The sequence below is a fragment of the Taudactylus pleione genome, unplaced genomic scaffold (genome assembly GCF_031769625.1).
Source record: "Taudactylus pleione unplaced genomic scaffold, aTauple2 ptg000016l, whole genome shotgun sequence".
NCBI lineage: Eukaryota > Metazoa > Chordata > Amphibia > Anura > Myobatrachidae > Taudactylus > Taudactylus pleione.
The window spans coordinates 3,273,498-3,293,869 of NW_028284418.1; the positions used below are offsets into that span (position 1 = coordinate 3,273,498).

Genomic DNA, 20,372 nt, shown 5'->3' on the forward strand with positions numbered 1-20,372 from the left:
CACAGAGTAGTGCCCCTTATACATATTATGCCACACAGTAGAACCCCTTATACACATTATGCCACACAATAGAGCCACTTATACATATTATGCTACACAGTAGAGCTCTTTATTCACCTTATACCACACAGTAGTACCCCTTATACCAGAGGTTCCCAAACACGGTCCTCAAGGCTCCCCAACAAATCAGGTTTTAGAGATATCCATGGTTGAGCACAGGTGGTTGAATCATATTGACTGAGGTACTTATTAAGCCACTTGTGCTCAACCATGGACATCTCTAAAACCTGAACTGTTGGGGTGCCTTGAGGACCGCATTTGGGAACCTCTGCCTTATACACATTATGCCACACAGTAGTACCCCTTATACACAGTATGCCATAAAGTGGCCTGATTGCACCCATGGGCCTAATGCCCGCCACCTGGTGGTCTAGGAAGAGGGTGTGGTTAAGTACTGCTTGCCAAGGCTGCCTACCGGTAGTTGGGAGAGGCTGCTGTGGGGAGCTTTGTTTAGCTCTTTTCTTCAGACCACCTGCAGCACTCTCCGGTCCACATCTTCTTTCTTCTGCTACTGGCTCGTCCTGGCCAGCGGTGCCATCTTCTGGCCTCTTACGCGGCTGCCAGAGCTCTTCAAGTGACGTCCTCTTCTATTCAATGCCGCCAACATATTTATGCTGTCTTGCACCCAGACACCTATTGTATTTCTAAAAGGAAAGCATGTAGATGTACCTGCTGTTGTCACTGGAACTGAACTCATACTTGTTTGTCTCTTTCCTGAAGTTCCCTCCAGGGGCCATGTTGGTTATGCAGTTTGACAGTATGGGAAATTAATGGGAAACAGGGGGTACTTTTTATTAAGGGGGGGAGGCATTAAGTTACAGCTGCAGAACGATGCAAAATTACTCTGTTCCAGTTCAATATACGAGAGATCTGTAGTGTGCACAAATACCATACATACATACATAGAGTACATTCAGTGCATTTTAATACGGACCCTCATTTTTGGTGGGGCCACATGGTCAACAAATATATTACACAGGTTAGAGTAAAGGTGGGTACACACAGTGGCGTAACCAATGTGCAGGGGGTGCGGCTACTATGGGGCCTCCTGCACCTACGGTGCCAGGCCTCAGTCCACGCTGCCCTCACACCCGCCTCACTCCCCTCTCCTCGACTTATCTGCTGGCTGCTCCATGGTTGCACCCCCCACTCTCCGTGGTCACGTCCTCCTGGCCGTCTCCGTCTACGACTCTTCCCAATGACTAATACTAGGAGGAGGCGTGGCCTCCTCCTCCCAGCATCAGTCAGTGAGGAGAGATGGAGCCGACCGGGAGAGGAGGTGTGCCTGCCCTGCGCAGCGCAACCATGGAGCAGGTAAGTCAAGGAGAGGGGAGTGAGGAGGGTGCAGGCGGGGTGAGGGTGATGCGGGGACCTAGGGGGGTCTGAAAATTTTGCTATGCTCCCTAGGTCTAGTTACGCCCCTGGGTACACATTAGACAATATGTCACCCGATTCAGTGGTTCGGGCCCACATATCGTCGATATCGGCAAGTGTGTACGCACTATGTTGGCCCATGCGCTCTCACGCAGAATCGTTGCATTGACAGATCTGTACATGCTGTTGTGATAAATGACCCCATGCATTTGGACGCGGCTCCTGAACAACATATTGTTCACCAGATCATGCAGTGTGTACATACCGCATAATATGTTATCCATCGCATCGTGAGTTGGCTGGGTACACAGGTCACTTACATTGGTGGCACCGGTGCGGCTGTGGTCAGGGCCAGCGTTAGGCTGTGCTGTGCCCAGAGCCGTATGGAGTTGCCGCCCCTTCCCTCCTCCACTCACTCCCCCTGAGCTTAAATATTTCCTCTACCTCCAGGAGGGTGGTGGGCGTTTCCTGCACCCTCCGGATACAGTGGTGCTCCGGGCGACGGACCGGCTTGCCCATGCCTAGAGCCGCTACTGGCTGTGGTATGAAGCTCTGCAAAACCACACCCCCTTATGCGTGCCAATCTTGGAGACGTGACCGTATGTCACAGCCCCCTTCTCGGCACACAGTGGGCTTACCCAGTGCACCGGTAGCTGCTGGGGGCAGCCAACAGCCTCTCCTTGCATTGTGGCTGCTCGGTTACACCATCCGATGGGGTGACACCAATATAGCAGAGCAGCTCTGCTATTTTGGTGTCGCCCGGTGCGACCCACACCCCCTTAGTGATGCCAGTAACAGGGTGTCTAATGTGTACCCAGCTTTAGAGATGATTTAAAAAAAGGATGATGTATGTATCAGGTGTCATATTTTACCAATACACTACCTAAACCAGGACATTAGGGGTTAACAAACCAAGCTTAATTGTGCTTTATTAAAGCGAGCACTCACATGATACGGGGCTGACCTCTAGTCTGCTGATTGCACTGCATGGAGATTCAATAGAACAGTTGAAATACATTTACTTTCACAAAATACTGTATGGCTCAACATGATGGATGCAAAAATAGTTAAACTATTTAAAAAACTTTTTTCCGGGTTGGAGAGGAATACAGAAGAACAGGATGAGTCGAGCAGCTTACTACCGAAGGTAGATATATTACTAGAAGTTCATTTATTTACCCTCTAATTATTAGTATCATTTTATTCTACAAGAAGTTACTAATTTATATTTATATATACTGTGATGTGATGGAATGCAGATAAGCTCATTAGGAGGCTTATTACTTAATAAGTACAGCCGGAGTGTTGTGGAATTGTCATGTACTTGGATAAGTGTCCGGTTATGTTATACAACGCAAGTTTCATGCATTCTGTTTTCCCCTCTTTCTGTATTGCCTATTCTTTGTTTGTTTTTTCGTTAGATTTAAATGTAAAAGTAATGGCAAGGAAACTGCTAAATGATCATACATGCTGCTACTGATTAAATGCAGAATAAAACCCTGTACCTTACCATAGACTACTATAACTAATTTTCTTGTTCCATTTGGGGAACGTACTGGCTGATGTTGCATGTAGTACTATGCTGGGCAGCTTTACTTTTGCTGTGCGATTAATACCTCTTTTCCACCAAAAACCCAGGTCCGACCTGGGTTTTTGGACATGGTTCCAACCCTGGTCAGACCCATTTACACTGCACCTTTGATCTGGGTTACTCCCAGGTCAGCCCTGTTCACACTGAACTCAGGTCTGCCCTGCTAAACCTGTGAGGTCATAAAAAGTGGGAGGTGAATGCTCCACAACCACCAATCCGCTCATTTTAGACATGATCCAGGTCAGATAACCCGGGTTGCACCGTTTACACTGCACCATTACCTGGGTCCATCCTGGGTCCAACCCTGGTAGCTACCTGGGTTGGATTGCAGGGTCACTTGACCCAGGTTATTTTTCAGGGACCCTTTTACACTGAGTTGCGACCCGGGTAGACCCAGCAAAAACCCAGGTTTTTGCTCTGGTGTAAAAGGGGTATTAGTTTAGTGTGAACATATTTGCTCCTTCTTGCCCTTTGAAAAGTACAAAAACTGAGAGGAAAGTGGTCAGTGAACATTTACACATTCCACACTTCTTTTCTTTTTATTAATATTCAGGGAATATTAATGGGCACAGAAAATAAGGGTGACTATGCACATAAGACAGGTGTTGCCCATTTTTTTGTTTACTAACTCCTCGGCCATCATGCAGAATGGTATGGCGCTCTGTCACAGATGCTCCCATTTTGCATGCATACACCTGTAAGCAAAATTGCACACATCTTGAGCAGAATTTCCTAATCAGTACACTTGGTTTGATACCCATCATTGCCAACCATGCACACTTCACCAGCCTATTTTTTGATCAGTAATTCAGTTACCTGCAAGCAAACTAACAAACAAATCAGTTTCAATTAGATAAGTGGTTCTCATACTCGGTCCTCATTACCCTACACAGGTCACCTTTTCCAGGTCACCCAGCAGGTGCACAGGTGTATTCATCACTCACTGACGCATTTTAAAAGATTCACAGGTGGAGATAATTATTTCACTTGTAATTATGTGAGAAGACCTGGAAAACATGCACTGTTTGGGTTCCTGAGGACAGAGTTTGAGAACCTGTGAATTAGATTGTTTTCAGTGATTGCCTTATTTTGCATCCACATGTCAGACCAGGGGTAGACAACCTGTAGCACTCCAGCTGCTGTGGAACCAAACATCCCAGCATGCCACAGCTTATGACTTGTAATGCCATAAACTCTGCCATCACTGCAGCACAGCTTATGGCATTACAAGTCTCATTGCCACCACTGCGTGTATATTATTCTGTGCAAAGCCTAGGCACTGCACACTACAGTGGCAAACGTAGGATTTTGAAAGGGGGGGTTTCCAAATAATTGATTACCGAGCCAATGACAAAAAAGTATAACCAGAATAAGCCTGCAACATACACTTTGTGTACTTCAAATGTTTTAATATAAATAACAAGGCATCAGGGGCGGGATGCACTAAACGGAAAATGCGGTAAAACCCCTGTTTACCGCATTTTACGTATGCATCAATCACCTGTTCGCCGGGCTGCGATGCGGAGGGTAATGCCAGCTATTGCTGGCGTTACCCTATAGAAGCCTATGGGCTTTTACCGAATCGTGCTGCTATGAGGGATCTGATCGGATCCCTCCCAGCAAGCCCCGCGGCCGTCGCGTCACTGCGCATGCGCAGATGGACTCCCGGGTCATAAACCCGGAAGTCCACTGTGCAGGAGAGATCGCAAAGGACAGCTCTTATCGGAAGAGCTGTCCTTTGCTGTACAGATTGCATATGTTAGTGCATATGCGATCTGTACAATTGCGATGTCCGGCGGTGTTAGGCGGAAAGTATTAGTGAATCCCGCCCCTGGGCATAAAACTTGCACAATGTGATTTGTAGCAACTGCGCATGTGCTAGAACTTCAGAAAGCCAGTACGGCTAATGTGATACCCTGAGTGTACACGCAATGATGCTGCTACGATCGGATCAGATGGTATTGAAAATGGAGCGGCAGAGTGATGGGCGTTCCTGGGCGGTGACCTGAAGTGAACGCAAAAAGAGTGTCTCATGGGCATGTTATGGGAGTGTTGTGGGGTCATCAGTGAGAGCTGCTGTGCTCTCAGATTCAGAGCAGCAGCTACAGAGGTCATGTTTAGACGGAGAAACTGTGCCTAACTAGTCAGAGTCGGAAAGCAGCCGTGCAGTGGTGTAACTATACATTTTGCTTGCCACCTGCCAAAACAAGTTATTGGCACCCTCCCCCCATGGCATTTAAAGGTAATACTAATGCAGGGCCGTTTCTAGGCAATTTGGCTCCCATTGCGAACAGTTACAAATGTGCCTCCACCCCCCATAGACAGTTTACATTATAATTTTTCCTCCTTATAGTAATAATGCATATTACACATTATGCTACATACTACATACTGTAATGCCCATTACACATTATGCCACATACAGTTACGCCTCGAACACCCTTTTATGCCCCATAGTAAGGCTTCAATCTACTTTTCAATTACCTGCTCATTGCCAGGGGTCTCATGCTCGTTGCCAGGGGTCTCATGCTTGTTGCCAGGAGTTTTTTTGCTATGGGTTTACATGCTTATTGTCAGGGGTCTCGCGCTCGTTGTCAGGGATCTCATGCTCGTTGTCATGGGTTACATGCATCTTCTCCCGGCAGGTAATACTAATTCCCTGACAGACACTAGAGGTCAAGTAGCACCTCTAGCGTCTGTCTCCTCCTAGGCGGTGGCCATTTTTGGAGGGCATTTTCAGCAGATCCATACGGATGGCTAGTCCGCACGGAATCTGCAGCCCAGTGTCCCTTACCTGTCTGAGGAAGCTGTGGCTCGGCAATTGAGAAGCCTGGGGGGCACAACGCACCCGGCCTGCCCACCAAAGGGCCAGGGGGGGGTTTCCAGGTACTCTGAACCCACCCCCCCATCCCCAAGTTTCCTCCTACTCCTGGCAGGATCTATATCATACCACATGTACATGTGTTATGTAGCATTAACTCTGTGTTGTCTCATACCTTGTTCTACTTGGTTAATAAACCAAAGACCTGTTAAGCTATTCACTGTGTGGACTGACTTCCATCATACACTGCTTATACCTATCAACATAGGTTCTGTCAGTAGGTTACAGGCCCTGACCACCAGCGTGTGCTGAATAACGATAGCAAGAAAGTACCTTTTGCAGCAACACGAAATAAAAGGATCTGAGGGGCCTATTCATCAACACTAAAATAAAGTTTTTAAGGACATTTTCCTTAATTATAAAATAAAGTTTTTAAGGACATTTTCCTTAATTATCGTTATTTTAGTATTCATGAAGAGACTTAAAACAAAAGATATCACTGATCTCTCCTGGTTAAGTCCCCCTGCGTTAATTTCGAAACTCCCCATACATTAATAGAAATTATGCTGTTCATCAAATTCCAAAAATTATGTATTTTCGGAATTTGATGGAGTTACTATCCGCCACTGTGAGATGGCGTATAGCAGGTGACACTTACCTGTGTCAGCGTGTGCAGGTCCCCCAGCGTCTTCCTCTGGTGCTTCAGTGGCTGCTCGGACACTGTGTTCTCCCAACAGAACACAATAAAGTTTAGAAAAAAAAACTTTTTTTTTTTTCTTCTAAACTGTACTGTGGTCTGCTGGGGGAACATGTGTCAGAGCAGACACTGGAGACGCTGCTGCGGGCAGGTAAGTGCGGGACACACAATTACCGCAGCTGTAGGCAGTGCTGCGCAGGCGCTGCCTCACGGATGTAACAGTGCATGAATAGGCGCCCGAGAGAGTACAGAAAAGACCTTTACTCATACCATGGGTGAAAATGTATATTACCAAGTATGTGATTTGCCAAACTAACTGGCTCTGAGAATTATGCTACATGGAAGTTTGTCATGTAAATGCAGTAAAGCAGAAAAAATTATGTAAAGTCACTACTGATCCTGGTGATAACCCTGATGATGTGGATAGAGCCATGGGAACCATAGACTAGGGGTGAGCGGGTTCGGATTTCTGAAATCCGAACCCCCCCGAGCCCCCCCGATCCGAGTCCGATCCGAGACAGGCTCGACTTTTCCCGCCTGACTCGGATCTGAAATCGAGGCAAAACGTCATCATCCCGCCTTCCGAGTCTCGCGGGTTTTGGATCCTATATAAGGTACCCGCGTCGGCGCCATTTTCTCACTCGGCTGTGGACAGTGAAGAGGGAGGGTGGGAGTTAGGGCTGTGTAGTGTAGTGTAGTGTAGTGTAGTGCTGCTGTTGTCCACTACTTCAAAGTCCATAGGGGCTGGCTGTGTTGTGCTGTGCTGCTGTTGTTAATAGGGGCTGTGTCCACTACTTCAAAGTCCATAGGGGCTGGCTGGACTGTGTTGTGCAGTCAGTTCTCCATAGGGGCTGTGTCCACTCCAAAGTCCTGTGCAGTGTCCCAGACCTAAAGGGGTGCTGTAGTGTTGTCCAGGGGGTGCTCTGTCCATCAGGGGTGCTCCCCCCAAGTGCTAAAAAAATAATATATTTTCTGTGTTTGTGAATTGTGTGCGCAGTAGCCGCACGTGCATCAACAAAGTAGTGCCAAGCGTGCGCCTGTGTCATAAGTAAAGGGCCGGCTGGCTTGACCGTTAAGGGTGCTGTAACCCCCGAAAGTACACTCCAGTCCAAACCAAAAAAAAAATTATTTTCTGTGTTTGTGAATTGTGTGCGCAGTAGCCGCACGTGCATCAACAAAGTAGTGCCAAGCGTGCGCCTGTGTCATAAGTAAAGGGCCGGCTGGCTTGACCGTTAAGGGTGCTGTAACCCCCGAAAGTACACTCCAGTCCAAACCAAAAAAAAAATTATTTTCTGTGTTTGTGAATTGTGTGCGCAGTAGCCGCACGTGCATCAACAAAGTAGTGCCAAGCGTGCGCCTGTGTCATAAGTAAAGGGCCGGCTGGCTTGACCGTTAAGGGTGCTGTAACCCCCGAAAGTACACTCCAGTCCAAACCAAAAAAAAAATTATTTTCTGTGTTTGTGAATTGTGTGCGCAGTAGCCGCACGTGCATCAACAAAGTAGTGCCAAGCGTGCGCCTGTGTCATAAGTAAAGGGCCGGCTGGCTTGACCGTTAAGGGTGCTGTAACCCCCGAAAGTACACTCCAGTCCAAACCAAAAAAAAAATTATTTTCTGTGTTTGTGAATTGTGTGCGCAGTAGCCGCACGTGCATCAACAAAGTAGTGCCAAGCGTGCGCCTGTGTCATAAGTAAAGGGCCGGCTGGCTTGACCGTTAAGGGTGCTGTAACCCCCAAAAGTACACTCCAGTCCAAACCAAAAAAAAAATTATTTTCTGTGTTTGTGAATTGTGTGCGCAGTAGCCGCACGTGCATCAACAAAGTAGTGCCAAGCGTGCGCCTGTGTCATAAGTAAAGGGCCGGCTGGCTTGACCGTTAAAGGGTGCTGTAACCCCCAAAGTACACTCCAGTCCAAACCAAAAAAAAAATTATTTTCTGTGTTTGTGAATTGTGTGCGCAGTAGCCACACGTGCATCAACAAAGTAGTGCCAAGCGTGCGCCTGTGTCATAAGTAAAGGGCCGGCTGGCTTGACCGTTAAGGGTGCTGTAACCCCCGAAAGTACACTCCAGTCCAAACCAAAAAAAAAATTATTTTCTGTGTTTGTGAATTGTGTGCGCAGTAGCCGCACGTGCATCAACAAAGTAGTGCCAAGCGTGCGCCTGTGTCATAAGTAAAGGGCCGGCTGGTTTGACCGTTAAAGGGTGCTGTAACCCCCAAAGTACACTCCAGTCCAAACCAAAAAAAAAATTATTTTCTGTGTTTGTGAATTGTGTGCGCAGTAGCCGCATGTGCATCAACAAAGTAGTGCCAAGCGTGCGCCTGTGTCATAAGTAAAGGGCCAGCTGGCTTGACCGTTAAAGGGTGCTGTAACCCCCAAAGTACACTCCAGTCCAAACCAAAAAAAAATTTATTTTCTGTGTTTGTGAATTGTGTGCGCAGTAGCCGCACGTGCATCAACAAAGTAGTGCCAAGCGTGCGCCTGTGTCATAAGTAAAGGGCCGGCTGGCTTGACCGTTAAAGGGTGCTGTAACCCCCGAAAGTACACTCCAGTCCAAACCAAAAAAAAAATTATTTTCTGTGTTTGTGAATTGTGTGCGCAGTAGCCGCACGTGCATCAACAAAGTAGTGCCAAGCGTGCGCCTGTGTCATAAGTAAAGGGCCGGCTGGCTTGACCGTTAAAGGGTTCTGTAACCCCCAAAGTACACTCCAAACCAAAAAAATATATATTTTCTGTGTTTGTGACTTGTGTGCACTGTGGCTGCACGTGCATCAACAAAGGAGCAGCGCCAAGCGTGCGCCTGTGTCCCATAAGTAAAGAGCCGGCTGGCTCATTTCTTAAAGGGTGGTGTAACCCACAAAGTGCACTACTCTCCAGCAAAAATAAAAAAATATTTTCTGTGTTTGTGTGCGCTTTAGCCGCACGTATATATATCAATATAACATAAATGGAGGACCAAACTTTCTCTGATAAAAATAAAATAGGGAAAGATCAAGAACCACTTCCTACTAGTGCTGTTGCTGCTGCTGGGAGTTGTTCATCATCCCAGAGAGGAAGTAGGAACATCACTACTTTTACTAAACAATTGACCCTCCAACAGTCCCTAGCGATGAGGATGAAGTACGACAGCAGTCATCCTGAAGCAAAACGTATAACTGAGGCCTTGACTGCTATGTTGGTGTTAGACGTGCGTCCGGTATCCGACATTAGTGCAGTGGGATTTAGACAATTGATGGAGGTAGTGTGTCCTCGGTTCCAAATCCCGTCTAGATTCCACCTGCATCCTCAAAGCAGCAGCGACAAGCGTGCGTCTGTCTGTTAAAGGGTGGTGACACCCTCAAAGTGTGCTACACAAACAATTAAAATATTGTTCTTTTTTTTTCTGTCTTTGTGAAATGTGTGGGATGTAGCCGCACCTGCATCCTTAAAGCAGCAGCGACAAGCGTGCGTCTGTCTGTTAAAGGGTGGTGACACCCTCAAAGTGTGCTACACAAACAATTAAAATATTGTTCTTTTTTTTCTGTCTTTGTGAATTGTGTGGGCTGTAGCCGCACTTGCATCCTCAAAGCAGCAGCGACAAGCGTGCGTCTGTCTGTTAAAGGGTGGTGTAACTCACGAAGTGCTCCAAAAAATAAAAAACTATTTTTTTAATGTGTTTGTGACTTGTGTGCGATGTAGCCGCACTTGCATCCTCAAAGCAGCAGCGACAAGCGTGCGTCTGTCTGTTAGAGGGTGGTGTAACCCTCAAAGTGTGCTCCACAAACAATAAAAATATTCTTTTTTTTTTTCTGTCTTTGTGAATTGTGTGGGCTGTAGCCGCACTTGAATCCTCAAAGCAGCAGCGACAAGCGTGCGTCTGTCTGTTAAAGGATTACATCGGTGACAGCATCCAAGTAGGCATGTCAGACAGTCCGTACCTGTACTGGCAGGAAAAAGAAGCAATTTGGAGGTCCCTGTACAAACTGGCTCTATTTTACCTGAGTTGCCCCCCCTCCAGTGTGTACTCCGAAAGAGTGTTTAGTGCAGCCGGGAACCTTGTTAGCGAAAGGCGTAGGAGGTTGCTTCCACAAAATGTGGAGAAGATGATGTTCATAAAATGAATGATCAACTCTTCCAGGGAGACCAGCCTCCAGAACGTACAGAGGGACCTGTGGTTCCAGCAGGGACGAATTAATACTCTGTGAGGATGAGGATGTACATAACACTGAAGAGGGTGAGGAATCTGTGGATGAGGAGGATGAGGACGACTTCTTGCCTCCGTAGAGCCAGTTTGTGCAGGGACAGATTAATTGCCAGCTTGTTTTGTGGGGGCCCAAACGAACCAATCATTTCAGCCACAGTTGTGTGGCAGACCCTGGCGCTGAAATGATTGGTTTGTTAAAGTGTGCATGTCCTGTTTATACAACATAAGGGTGGGTGGGAGGGCCCAAGGACAATTCCATCTTGCACCTCTTTTTTTTCTTTGCATTATGTACAGTTTGGGGCCTAGTTTTTCAATGCCATCCTGTCTGCCACTGCAGTTTCACGCCTAGATGGGTCACGTGTTTGTGCCGCCCACTCGTGTCGCTTAGCATAGTCATCCAGCTACCTCGGTGCAACCTTTTGGACATAAAAACACTATTGTGAGGTGTGAGGTATTCAGAATAGACTGGAAATGAGTGGAAATTAAGGTTATTGAGGTTAATAATAGCATAGGAGCAGAAAAACCTACAAATTCTGTGATTTTAGCTGTTTTTATGCTTTTTTTAAAAAAAATACAGATCCAAAACACAAAACCCAGAACCCAAAACACGGAAGGGTGGTTTTGGCAAAACCAATCCAGATCCAAAACACGAAGAAAGATCCAGATCCAAAACCAAAACACAAAACACGAAAAGTGGCCGGTGCACACCCCTACCATAGACTAAAGCTAGCCGCACATCTAAAGATTATCTGACCATTGGTTGGATATGAAAATCTGGTAACGTATGGGAGTAAATGATGATCAGCAATTTGCTCCTAAATGGCAGGAAACAGACAAGTTTGTTAAATGTTTGATCTAAACCATTTGTTCAAACAACAGTTTTTGTCCATTTTCCGGCGTTTGGGAGCAAATTTCTGATTGTCATTTGCTTTCATACCTTACCAGACTTTCATTCCAACCAATCAACTACTTGGCTGGTTGGACAGATAATCTTTAGATGTGTGGCCAGCTTTAAGCAGACATGTCTGTCCATTTGAATGCTGTTTCATGGGCGTGAATAAATTAGCCACTGCGATTGCATGCGCAGCATGAGAGCTCTCTGCGTGCAAGGAGACTTGCAGTGTCTGTGACTGGTCAGACTTGTTGTAAGTGCTGCGTGACTGCCCGATGTGCGTCGATGGTACCGATGTTTACACAAGAGCAACACTGGACAAATATGAGAAGGCAACCGTGAGTGTTTTGGCAGCATTAGCATATTTTAGCACCTGCGATCCATAGGTGATTGCATTTGTGTTTGCTGCTGAATCAGGCCCTTTGTTTGCTGTGAACCTCAATCCATCCACAAGCAAAGTCAAGAAGTGACTGGGACAAATGAAAATCTGCCATAGATACAAAGCTTACAGCTTTGGACAACAATGGCACATCAACTGTCGTGGATATACCGAGCAACCGCAAAACAGTATTAAACAAGTTGGTCTTCTGCAAGAATTAAAATGCAAATAGAAGTCTTTCTCTCTACAAAGCCCAAATTGTTGCAAAGGGTTACACCCAGAAACCAGGATTTCACTATAAGAGAGATATTCTCACCTGGTGCAGGTACAGTACATTGTGCATGGTCATTGCTATATCTGCTATGTTTTATTTACTGCTGTACCAACTGGACTTTGATTCAGCTCTCTTGAATGGTGAGCTAGCTGAAGAAATTTAAAAAGAGCCACCTGAACACTACAATGTTAATGTATTTCCAAAAGGAAAAATATGCTTGCTAAAGAAATTATTGTATGGGCAAAAGGAAAGTGGCCCCTGCTGGTACATCAAGCTTGACAATGTGTTATTAGAAACTAACTTTATGCGTTCTGAAACAGATCGCTGTTTGTAATACAAATGGAGAGAAAGAAATTATTTACCATAGTATGTGGATGATTTGCTTCCAGAGCAGGAGAGCCAGATATCTGAAATGAAGTTGTTGCTAATTGACAGGCTTAAATTGAAAGATCTTGGTACTTCACAGCAATTGGTGGGTCTAAGAATTGTACAAGATTTGAATACTGAAACTGTTGCTGTTGACCAATAAGGTGACATTGAGGCGATGCTCAACAAGTTTAATATGACAGATGCTAATCCTGTCAGTACACTAATTGACAAGACTACAAAAATAGCTACAGTAGGTGTCCAACTTTGAATGCAGAAATAAAGGAAATGACCAGAGGGCCTGATTCAGACCCGCTCGCGAGCGCTGAGCGCTCGCAAGCGGGTCTATGGTGCCCTAGTGCGCATGCACACGACGGAGGCTGCTCCATCGTGCGCATGCGTGAGACCCGGCTAGCGACGGGGAAGCCGTCGCTCCGGGTCTCGCACCAAAGGGGGCGTGCTGGCGATGTTGATTGACAGCATGACCCCTTTGGTGGGCGTGCCGGGGGCATGGCTGCCAGACGGAGGCGTTCCCATGGGAACGCCTACCGTCTGGGTCCGGCCCCACTGACATCACTATTTTGCGAGCGCCTGCTAATTTGAGTGACAGGATGAGGCGTTTGTGGGTGGTAACAGGGAAAGGTGCTTGTGAACGGGGGAGTGGTGATCCGAACGCAGGCGTGCCAAACGGTCAAAACGGGCATTTTAAGGGTGTGCATAATTAACAAAGCAGCGTCATCTACCACGTCACTTGGTTGTTTCTTAGCCTGAACTGTTCGCATGATTGCGGTAGGAAAATCCAACCACAAGCACTGCGAGCAGTTCAGACGCCTTTCGATGTACTCGATTAATCAAATAAATAGCGGAGATGATGTATGATGCGAGCGGCCAGGGGGCGTCTTTACAAAATAGCGAGCGCATGTTTCGTTCGCTCACTCAGACATAGAGGCGTCAACAAACCGCAAAGAGCGAGCACTCAATTTAAATAGCCGGCCCCTTTTTCTGAACGAGCGAGGACAAATAGCGTCCGGCTCTGAATCAGGCCCAGAGTCTTTCTAACTTAAACTGCCCATACACGGTGTGATATGCACCATGTATAACCACGGCCGATCCAATGCCCGACATATCGGGCGCTCCCACACACTGACAAAGTGGTGGCCGACCACCCGATACGCCGACTCCTCACTCCCTCACCCGCATAGCGCAACATGGGGTCATACATTGCATCCCCTGATCAAGTGAATTTTCCTTAAGATCTGGGGATGTGATGTACGACACCACAGGGGCGAGCACGGGACGATATAATGCCCATACACGGTACGATATAGCAGCTATATCGCACCATGATATGGCCGGCATTACAGATGTGCTCTCATACATTATTGCTGCAGTCGCGTCAAACAACTCTTCTCAGTGCGCCAGGTGCAGTCTGAGACAGAGTCATAGTAGAGAGTCTGACTCTGTACTATGATAAAGCGGCCGCAGCTTTTCTCCACACCAAGCTCCATTGTGCTTCGCATACAGATTCGGTAACACACCGATGGTGTTGTATATCAAAATCTGTGCCGTCTCATGAAGCAGTTTGTTGATCCGCTATATCTGCATGTGAAATGCTACATTTGTGCCCGCGGCTGTGACACTGTAATGTAGCATTTTGCATGTAGATACACCCATAATCACACACAGAATATAGGTATGCCGCATATCATTTTAATCAGCATAAGCAGCTTGTGTGTTCTATCCGCATCGCTTTGCAAATAAAACATATTTTAAGGGAAAAAGCCACACAAAAAGATGCTTGGCACTACCGAGTTGCACGGCGCTCACGCATAATGGTGTAACGTGACTTGTAGCGCTACTGTGACGTGCCACGGCATGACGCGACTATAAGAGCTGTTTAACGCGCAAGGAGACTAGATGTTTGTGAACACGCCAGTAGGTTACGTACCCCAGTGTCCTACCCTGCACAATATTCTGCTAATAGCTGTTTTTACATATATATTAGGACTTTACAAACTATGGCCGTCATTCAGACCCGCTCGCAAGTGGCTTGATGGTGGGGCAATGCGCACGCGCCGCTCGCAAGCCCCGGGGCGAGCGAGAAATTCACTCGCTCCGGGGCTCGCTACAAACTGGACGGCTGTCAATGTTGATTGATAGTTCGCCCCATTTTGTAGGCGGGGGGTTGGCTGGACAAATGGAGGAGTTCCTTCCCATTTGTGGGCGGCCCTACTGACATCACTTGTGATGTCAGTAGTGAGCTTCCTGCTCTATTAGAGCAGGAGGCTCACTGGGGCTTGAGGCAGACGAGACCCTACCACAAGGGTCTTGTCACCCACAGCTTAGCGAGTGGCCAGGAGGCCGGCTAAAAAAAAAAAAAAGCGGCCGACCTCATTCAGAGCGAGCGATCGCTTTTTGCGAGCGGCTCTGAATGAGGTCAAATATGTATTAATCATACTTCTGATTTTGTTTGTTTTGGGATCAATGCCAGCGCTCACGTTTGTATGTTGATTTTAGATTTTGTTTCTAAAAGGTAGAGTTCCTCCCTCTGGGCATAATGATGGTGAGATGGAATTGGACACCTATGCTCCTGAGTTTTATACATATTGCATTGTGCCCGTCCCATATCAGTATATTTGGTTTGTTACTAATCATCAGTGCCCATCAGCCTACACTTATTGCAGAAGATGCACCTGGAAACTTACAACCAACTCTGTGACCCGCAATTACATCAATATGCTCTCACTGACCTTTCTTTATGTGAAATTGCCTGTCACAGCCCAGTTAAGCCTCTTCAGCCATAAGCTTCTGAGGAAGCCGCTGACCACGTGTATATGTGAGGAAATGTAGTAAGAACATGCGAATATTTGTTATATTACTCCAGCCTGTACCATTATCCTCTTGTATGGGACAATGCTCCAGCAGGTGCCACTATTCTATGTATGGGACATACAACAAGGTCCACAGACCTCACGCTCCTGGAAGAGCTACAAATTTGGATTTTACCAGCAGATGGGAGGAAAAAGAGCAACCTCCAGAATACTTTTCACCTCTAAAATAAGGACTAAACTCGCTGCGTTTCCCCCCCCCCCCCACACACACATTTTACAGAAAGGACAAGGCCAGTGCCTGCATGGACACAGATTTCCTGGCCTCGCAAGCTGCTCTGACCTGAACAGCTGCTCTGACCTGCGGTAAGCTTCAGCTTCCCGAGCCTGGTCGCGACCGATGGTTGCAATTGTGATCCCAGGCTGCAACCTCTGTCACAGCACTGGGATCGCAGTTGCAGCAAAGAGGTGATTGTCTCCTACAGACACCTGCTGCATTTGCATTTTAGATGGACGTAATTGCACAGCCGCGTCTCTGCAATTCCATCCATCTCTGAATCTGGCCCCCAGTCATCTAGCCATCACAATTTGGCCCATGTCTTTCGCCCAGAAACTTACACTTGCCCATTTTTTTCCTGCTTCACACATCAACTTCAAGAACTGACTTTTCACTTGCTGCCTAATATATCCCACCCCTTGACACAATGACTTATCAATTATGGGTGCACACCCTGCACTCCTATATATAGTTATACTAACCTTTCCGCAGTCACCAAAGTGCAGAGCGGCAAAAATCACAGGGAAAATGGCGACAACCGTTATCCCGATGACTTGCCCATGCGCAGTAAGAATGTCCCTGGGCGTAAGGCATGGTTTCCCTTTTCCCGGAGACCTGCACATGCGCAGTCTATCCTGATGCCAATCCAGAATCTACTACGCTGCCAGAGAGGAGGGTGCCCGCACTGAGTGTGCACACTGCCCTCTCCTCTCTTAAAAATGCCCCTGCCTTAACAGGTGCGATTGTAACAAGAATCTTAATGTTGTTCACTTTACCTGTCAGTAGTTTTAATTTTATGGCATATCTCTCCTCTCCTCTCCTATGCAGGCACTCAAATGGGACATGTGAATTTATCTTAAATATAATGAAGGCTCAGCAGCGATTAATCCAAATATCTATCTATTATATACTGAAGTGCCAAAAGTCATGGGATAAGATGCCTAGTATCTTGTAAGACCTCCTCAAGCCTGGCAAAGTGCAGCAACTCGACGTGGCATCAATTCCACAAGAGGACAGAAGACCTCTGGAGAATTGTTGACCCATGCTGACTGGATAGATCGCACAGCTCCCTGATATCTGTAGGTGTAGGATCTTGGGTGCGAATGGACCTCTCCACCACGTCTCATAACTGCATGATTGGGTTCATGTCGGGTGAATGTGGTGGGCCACACCATTCATCTGAACTCTCCAAAATACACCGCACACCAATTCTGGACAACTTGGGACCGATGACATGGTGCATTATCCTGCTGAAATATTCCATCATTGTTGGGGGTACATGAAGTCCATGAAGGCTGCAAATGGTCATCAAGCAATGCAACATAGTTGTTACCAATCAATGATGTGTTCAGGCGGATCATCGGACCCAACCCATGCCATGTGAAAACACCCTACATCATTATGGAACCACAACCAGCTTGCCATGACAAGTGGGGTCCATGGCCTCATAGGGTCTGTGTCACACTCAAACCCTACTATCAGCCCAAAACAACTGGAATCATGACTCATCAGACCAGCCACATGTTTTCAGTCCTCCAGGGTTCAATTAGCGATGTCACAAGCCCAGGTGAGGCGCTGTGTTCAGTTTCGTAGTGTTAACAGGCACTCTGGTGGGTCTTCTGCTCCCATATCCCATGGAAGCTAAAGAAAACTGCACTGACCTGCTGAATATGCGTCTGGTACCTTCTTCATTGAATGTGGATGTGATTTGAGCCAGTGTTGCTTTTGTTACCATGCACAATTCTGGCCAGACACCGCTGGTCATGATCATTAAGCACCTGTGGTCGGCCATTACACTGTCCACAGTGGTATAAACGTGACCCTGTAGCTCGAGGAATGTTGAATATCCAGACAACTTCGGAGATGGAATGTCCCATCCTTCGGGCACCCACTATCATGCCCCGATAATTCACGTCACCTTGCCATGAGCAGCCTAGTCAGTGTTCAAACTGACTCACGAGATGTCAGATTGCAACTGATGCAGGTCTGGGCATTTCCAAGACATCGCAGTACGGTGCCACCACATACGTTTTTACATCCCATGACTTTTGACACTTCAGTATAAAACAATATCTACTGCCTTGATACTGAAGTCTACATTGATTGCTTTCTAAAATGTGCTCGTTCTATATGAGCCCTGTTTGTGAAAACAAATTATTAAATTTTTTTTTTTTTTTTTCCATCTGTCTTTTTTTTTTTTTTTTTGCAGAATGCTGTCAGGCAGCAGAAGGCAGAATATGCTGAAGAATCAAATGGATTCCAATACTATACCCATGATAGTGGTGCTGAAGTGGACAGCTCCATAGCCACTCCTTCCATTCCACAGAAAGATTGGCGACTTAATACCTATCGTCCTGATCCATTTGTACCACTTATTAAATATCTCATGTTTGTCTTCAACTGCATCTTCTTTACTGTGGGCTTTTCCATATTGTGTGTTGGATTTTGGGGGCTTTTGGACAAGCAATCATTGATGGGTGAAAACATTGGTAATCTAAGTACTGACCCCATGCTCATATTTGTGCTGGTGGGCCTGATAATGTGCGTCTTGTCAGCATCCGGATGTGTGGGCTTCATCAGAGAGAATGCAGGCCTTCTCCGTTTTCTCTTTGTTGGAATAACTGTTCTGATATTTGCACAATGCTTGATTGCTATGGTAGTCCTGTGTTTTCATGATCAGATTCTGGATTCTGTGAAGAAAGCCATGCTGGTGTCTGTGAGTAGATACCAAGATGATTCAGATATAAAGTTTCTATTGGATGAGATTCAACTTGGCATGGAGTGTTGTGGAGTGCAGTCCTACCAAGACTGGTTGGTAAACCTGTAAGTACCAATGTTCTCTAACTTAAAAGGTCCATGACCTATTACCTTTCCATTTACCACCCCAACAATCCATATGTTAGTTTTTCCAAGGTCTGGTTGTTGGTGGTGCTAAACAAGCCAATCTTTTGTAATATTTCAGAGGAATTCAACGTTAATATTCCAGTAATCAAACCGTATAATTATTATTTTTAGATTCCCTTAATTATGTTACTTACAAATGACTGTTAATGCTACTGTCTTCCTTATGGAAATTTTGCATGCAGAGAAATTGGCCAAGATAATAGTTCGTTCTTCTGAAGATACTTCTCCTAAATACTGAAGTTGTGAATCAAAAGCCGTGGCTATTTTTGAATGTTAAATTCCAATGAAATTCATTGACTGACTGTCTTTTTGAGATTCTAACTGCAATTAAAAAAACGTTTTCCATGCATCTAAAACTAATCTTTTCAATGTGTTGTTTTTTTTTCCCCTCCAGGTATTTTAACTGTAGTTCTCCTGGAGTTAACGCCTGTGGAGTCCCTTATTCCTGTTGCATTGATCCACTTCAAAATGGCACAGTACCCAATTCTCAGTGTGGTTTTGGAGCCCTAGGAATGAGTGAAGTTATGGCTGGAAGCCTGATTTATCTTGGAGGATGTGTTCCCCAGCTGGCTGTTTGGCTGCAGCGCAAAATGTGGGACATTGTCGCAGCTTTCCTCTTGCTCACTGTTGCTGAATTAATCTGTGTTCTGTGCGCCCAAAGAGTGATGCAAGAGCTTCAGGTGATAAAATCACTATATTAAAGTGTGACTGCTGATTATTAAAACGATACCGGACAATGCATAAAACTGATTTAGACTTTTTTTTTAAAAAAAAATTTTTATTTTAAACAACTCCCATAATAAATCTGGAAAGTTGCCCGACTTGCAAATATGCTATCTAAAAATAAATAAATCTAAAAAGTAGGCATTTCATATGAGGCAAGATGCCAGAGATTACTTATTGGTACACGGATTGCATTGGGAAAAAATTCTTATAGAGTCTTGCTTGAATATAAAAGGAGATTAAATGAAAGTTTCAAATTAACTGTATAGAGAGGTGGTAATCGTATAAAATATTCTAGGGTTAAGACTGTGGCTCTGGAAATTGGTAAGATTGACTGATACGGTGCATTTTCAGGGAACACTAGAATCTTGGAGAATACAGAAAAGGCTTGTTGCAGGAGGGCGGGAATTGTAATGTTGGTAAATAAGAGGTGCAGGTCTTAGTGGACGAGTCAAGTTGGAAAATATTGTGACAAGGGAAGAAATGTCGGTTGGTACAGTTTTGTTATTGGCCTTGTATGCTAGAATCTTGAATTGGATTCTGTAAAATATAAATAAAATTATTCCAACCACCACATGTAAGATACAGTAGATTGTAGGGATAATGTCTGGATAAGGAGGGAATTGTCATAGTCCGTGTGGGAGATCATGCATGTATTAATAATTGTTTTAATGTCTGTAATAGTGAATACATACTGAATATGGGAAACAAAGGTTCATTTTGATTCAAGGATGATACCTAGGTGGTGATCTCAAGGGCTAGGGTTTAACAAAAATAGAGATGTCAAATAAGTTGTATCTTGGCTGGTGGGAAAATTGATAGTTCTGCTTTTTAAAGACTGAATTTGAGGATATTGTAGAGGGAGTGACAAAAAGGAATCAGTTTCTACTTATCATTTACTTAGTACCTTCTAGTAAATGTTAGCTAGAATCTGATTGGTTGCTATGGGCAACATCTCCACTTTTGTAAACCCGAACCTCAGTATAAATACCCCTTAGTCCAGCGGT

The 20,372-nt window shown here is 45.7% G+C and overlaps 1 protein-coding gene across 1 annotated transcript; it reads left to right on the forward strand.

Annotated features, from left to right (window-relative positions):
* Positions 1-2,404: 2,404 nt before the first annotated feature.
* Positions 2,405-19,371, forward strand: TSPAN10 (tetraspanin 10). Its single transcript, XM_088472932.1, has 3 exons — positions 2,405-2,581; positions 17,948-18,561; positions 19,037-19,371. The coding sequence occupies exons 1-3, from the start codon at positions 2,483-2,485 to the stop codon at positions 19,341-19,343; spliced, it is 1,020 nt and encodes a 339-aa protein (XP_088329058.1). The 5' UTR covers positions 2,405-2,482; the 3' UTR covers positions 19,344-19,371.
* The last annotated feature ends 1,001 nt before the right edge of the window (positions 19,372-20,372 follow it).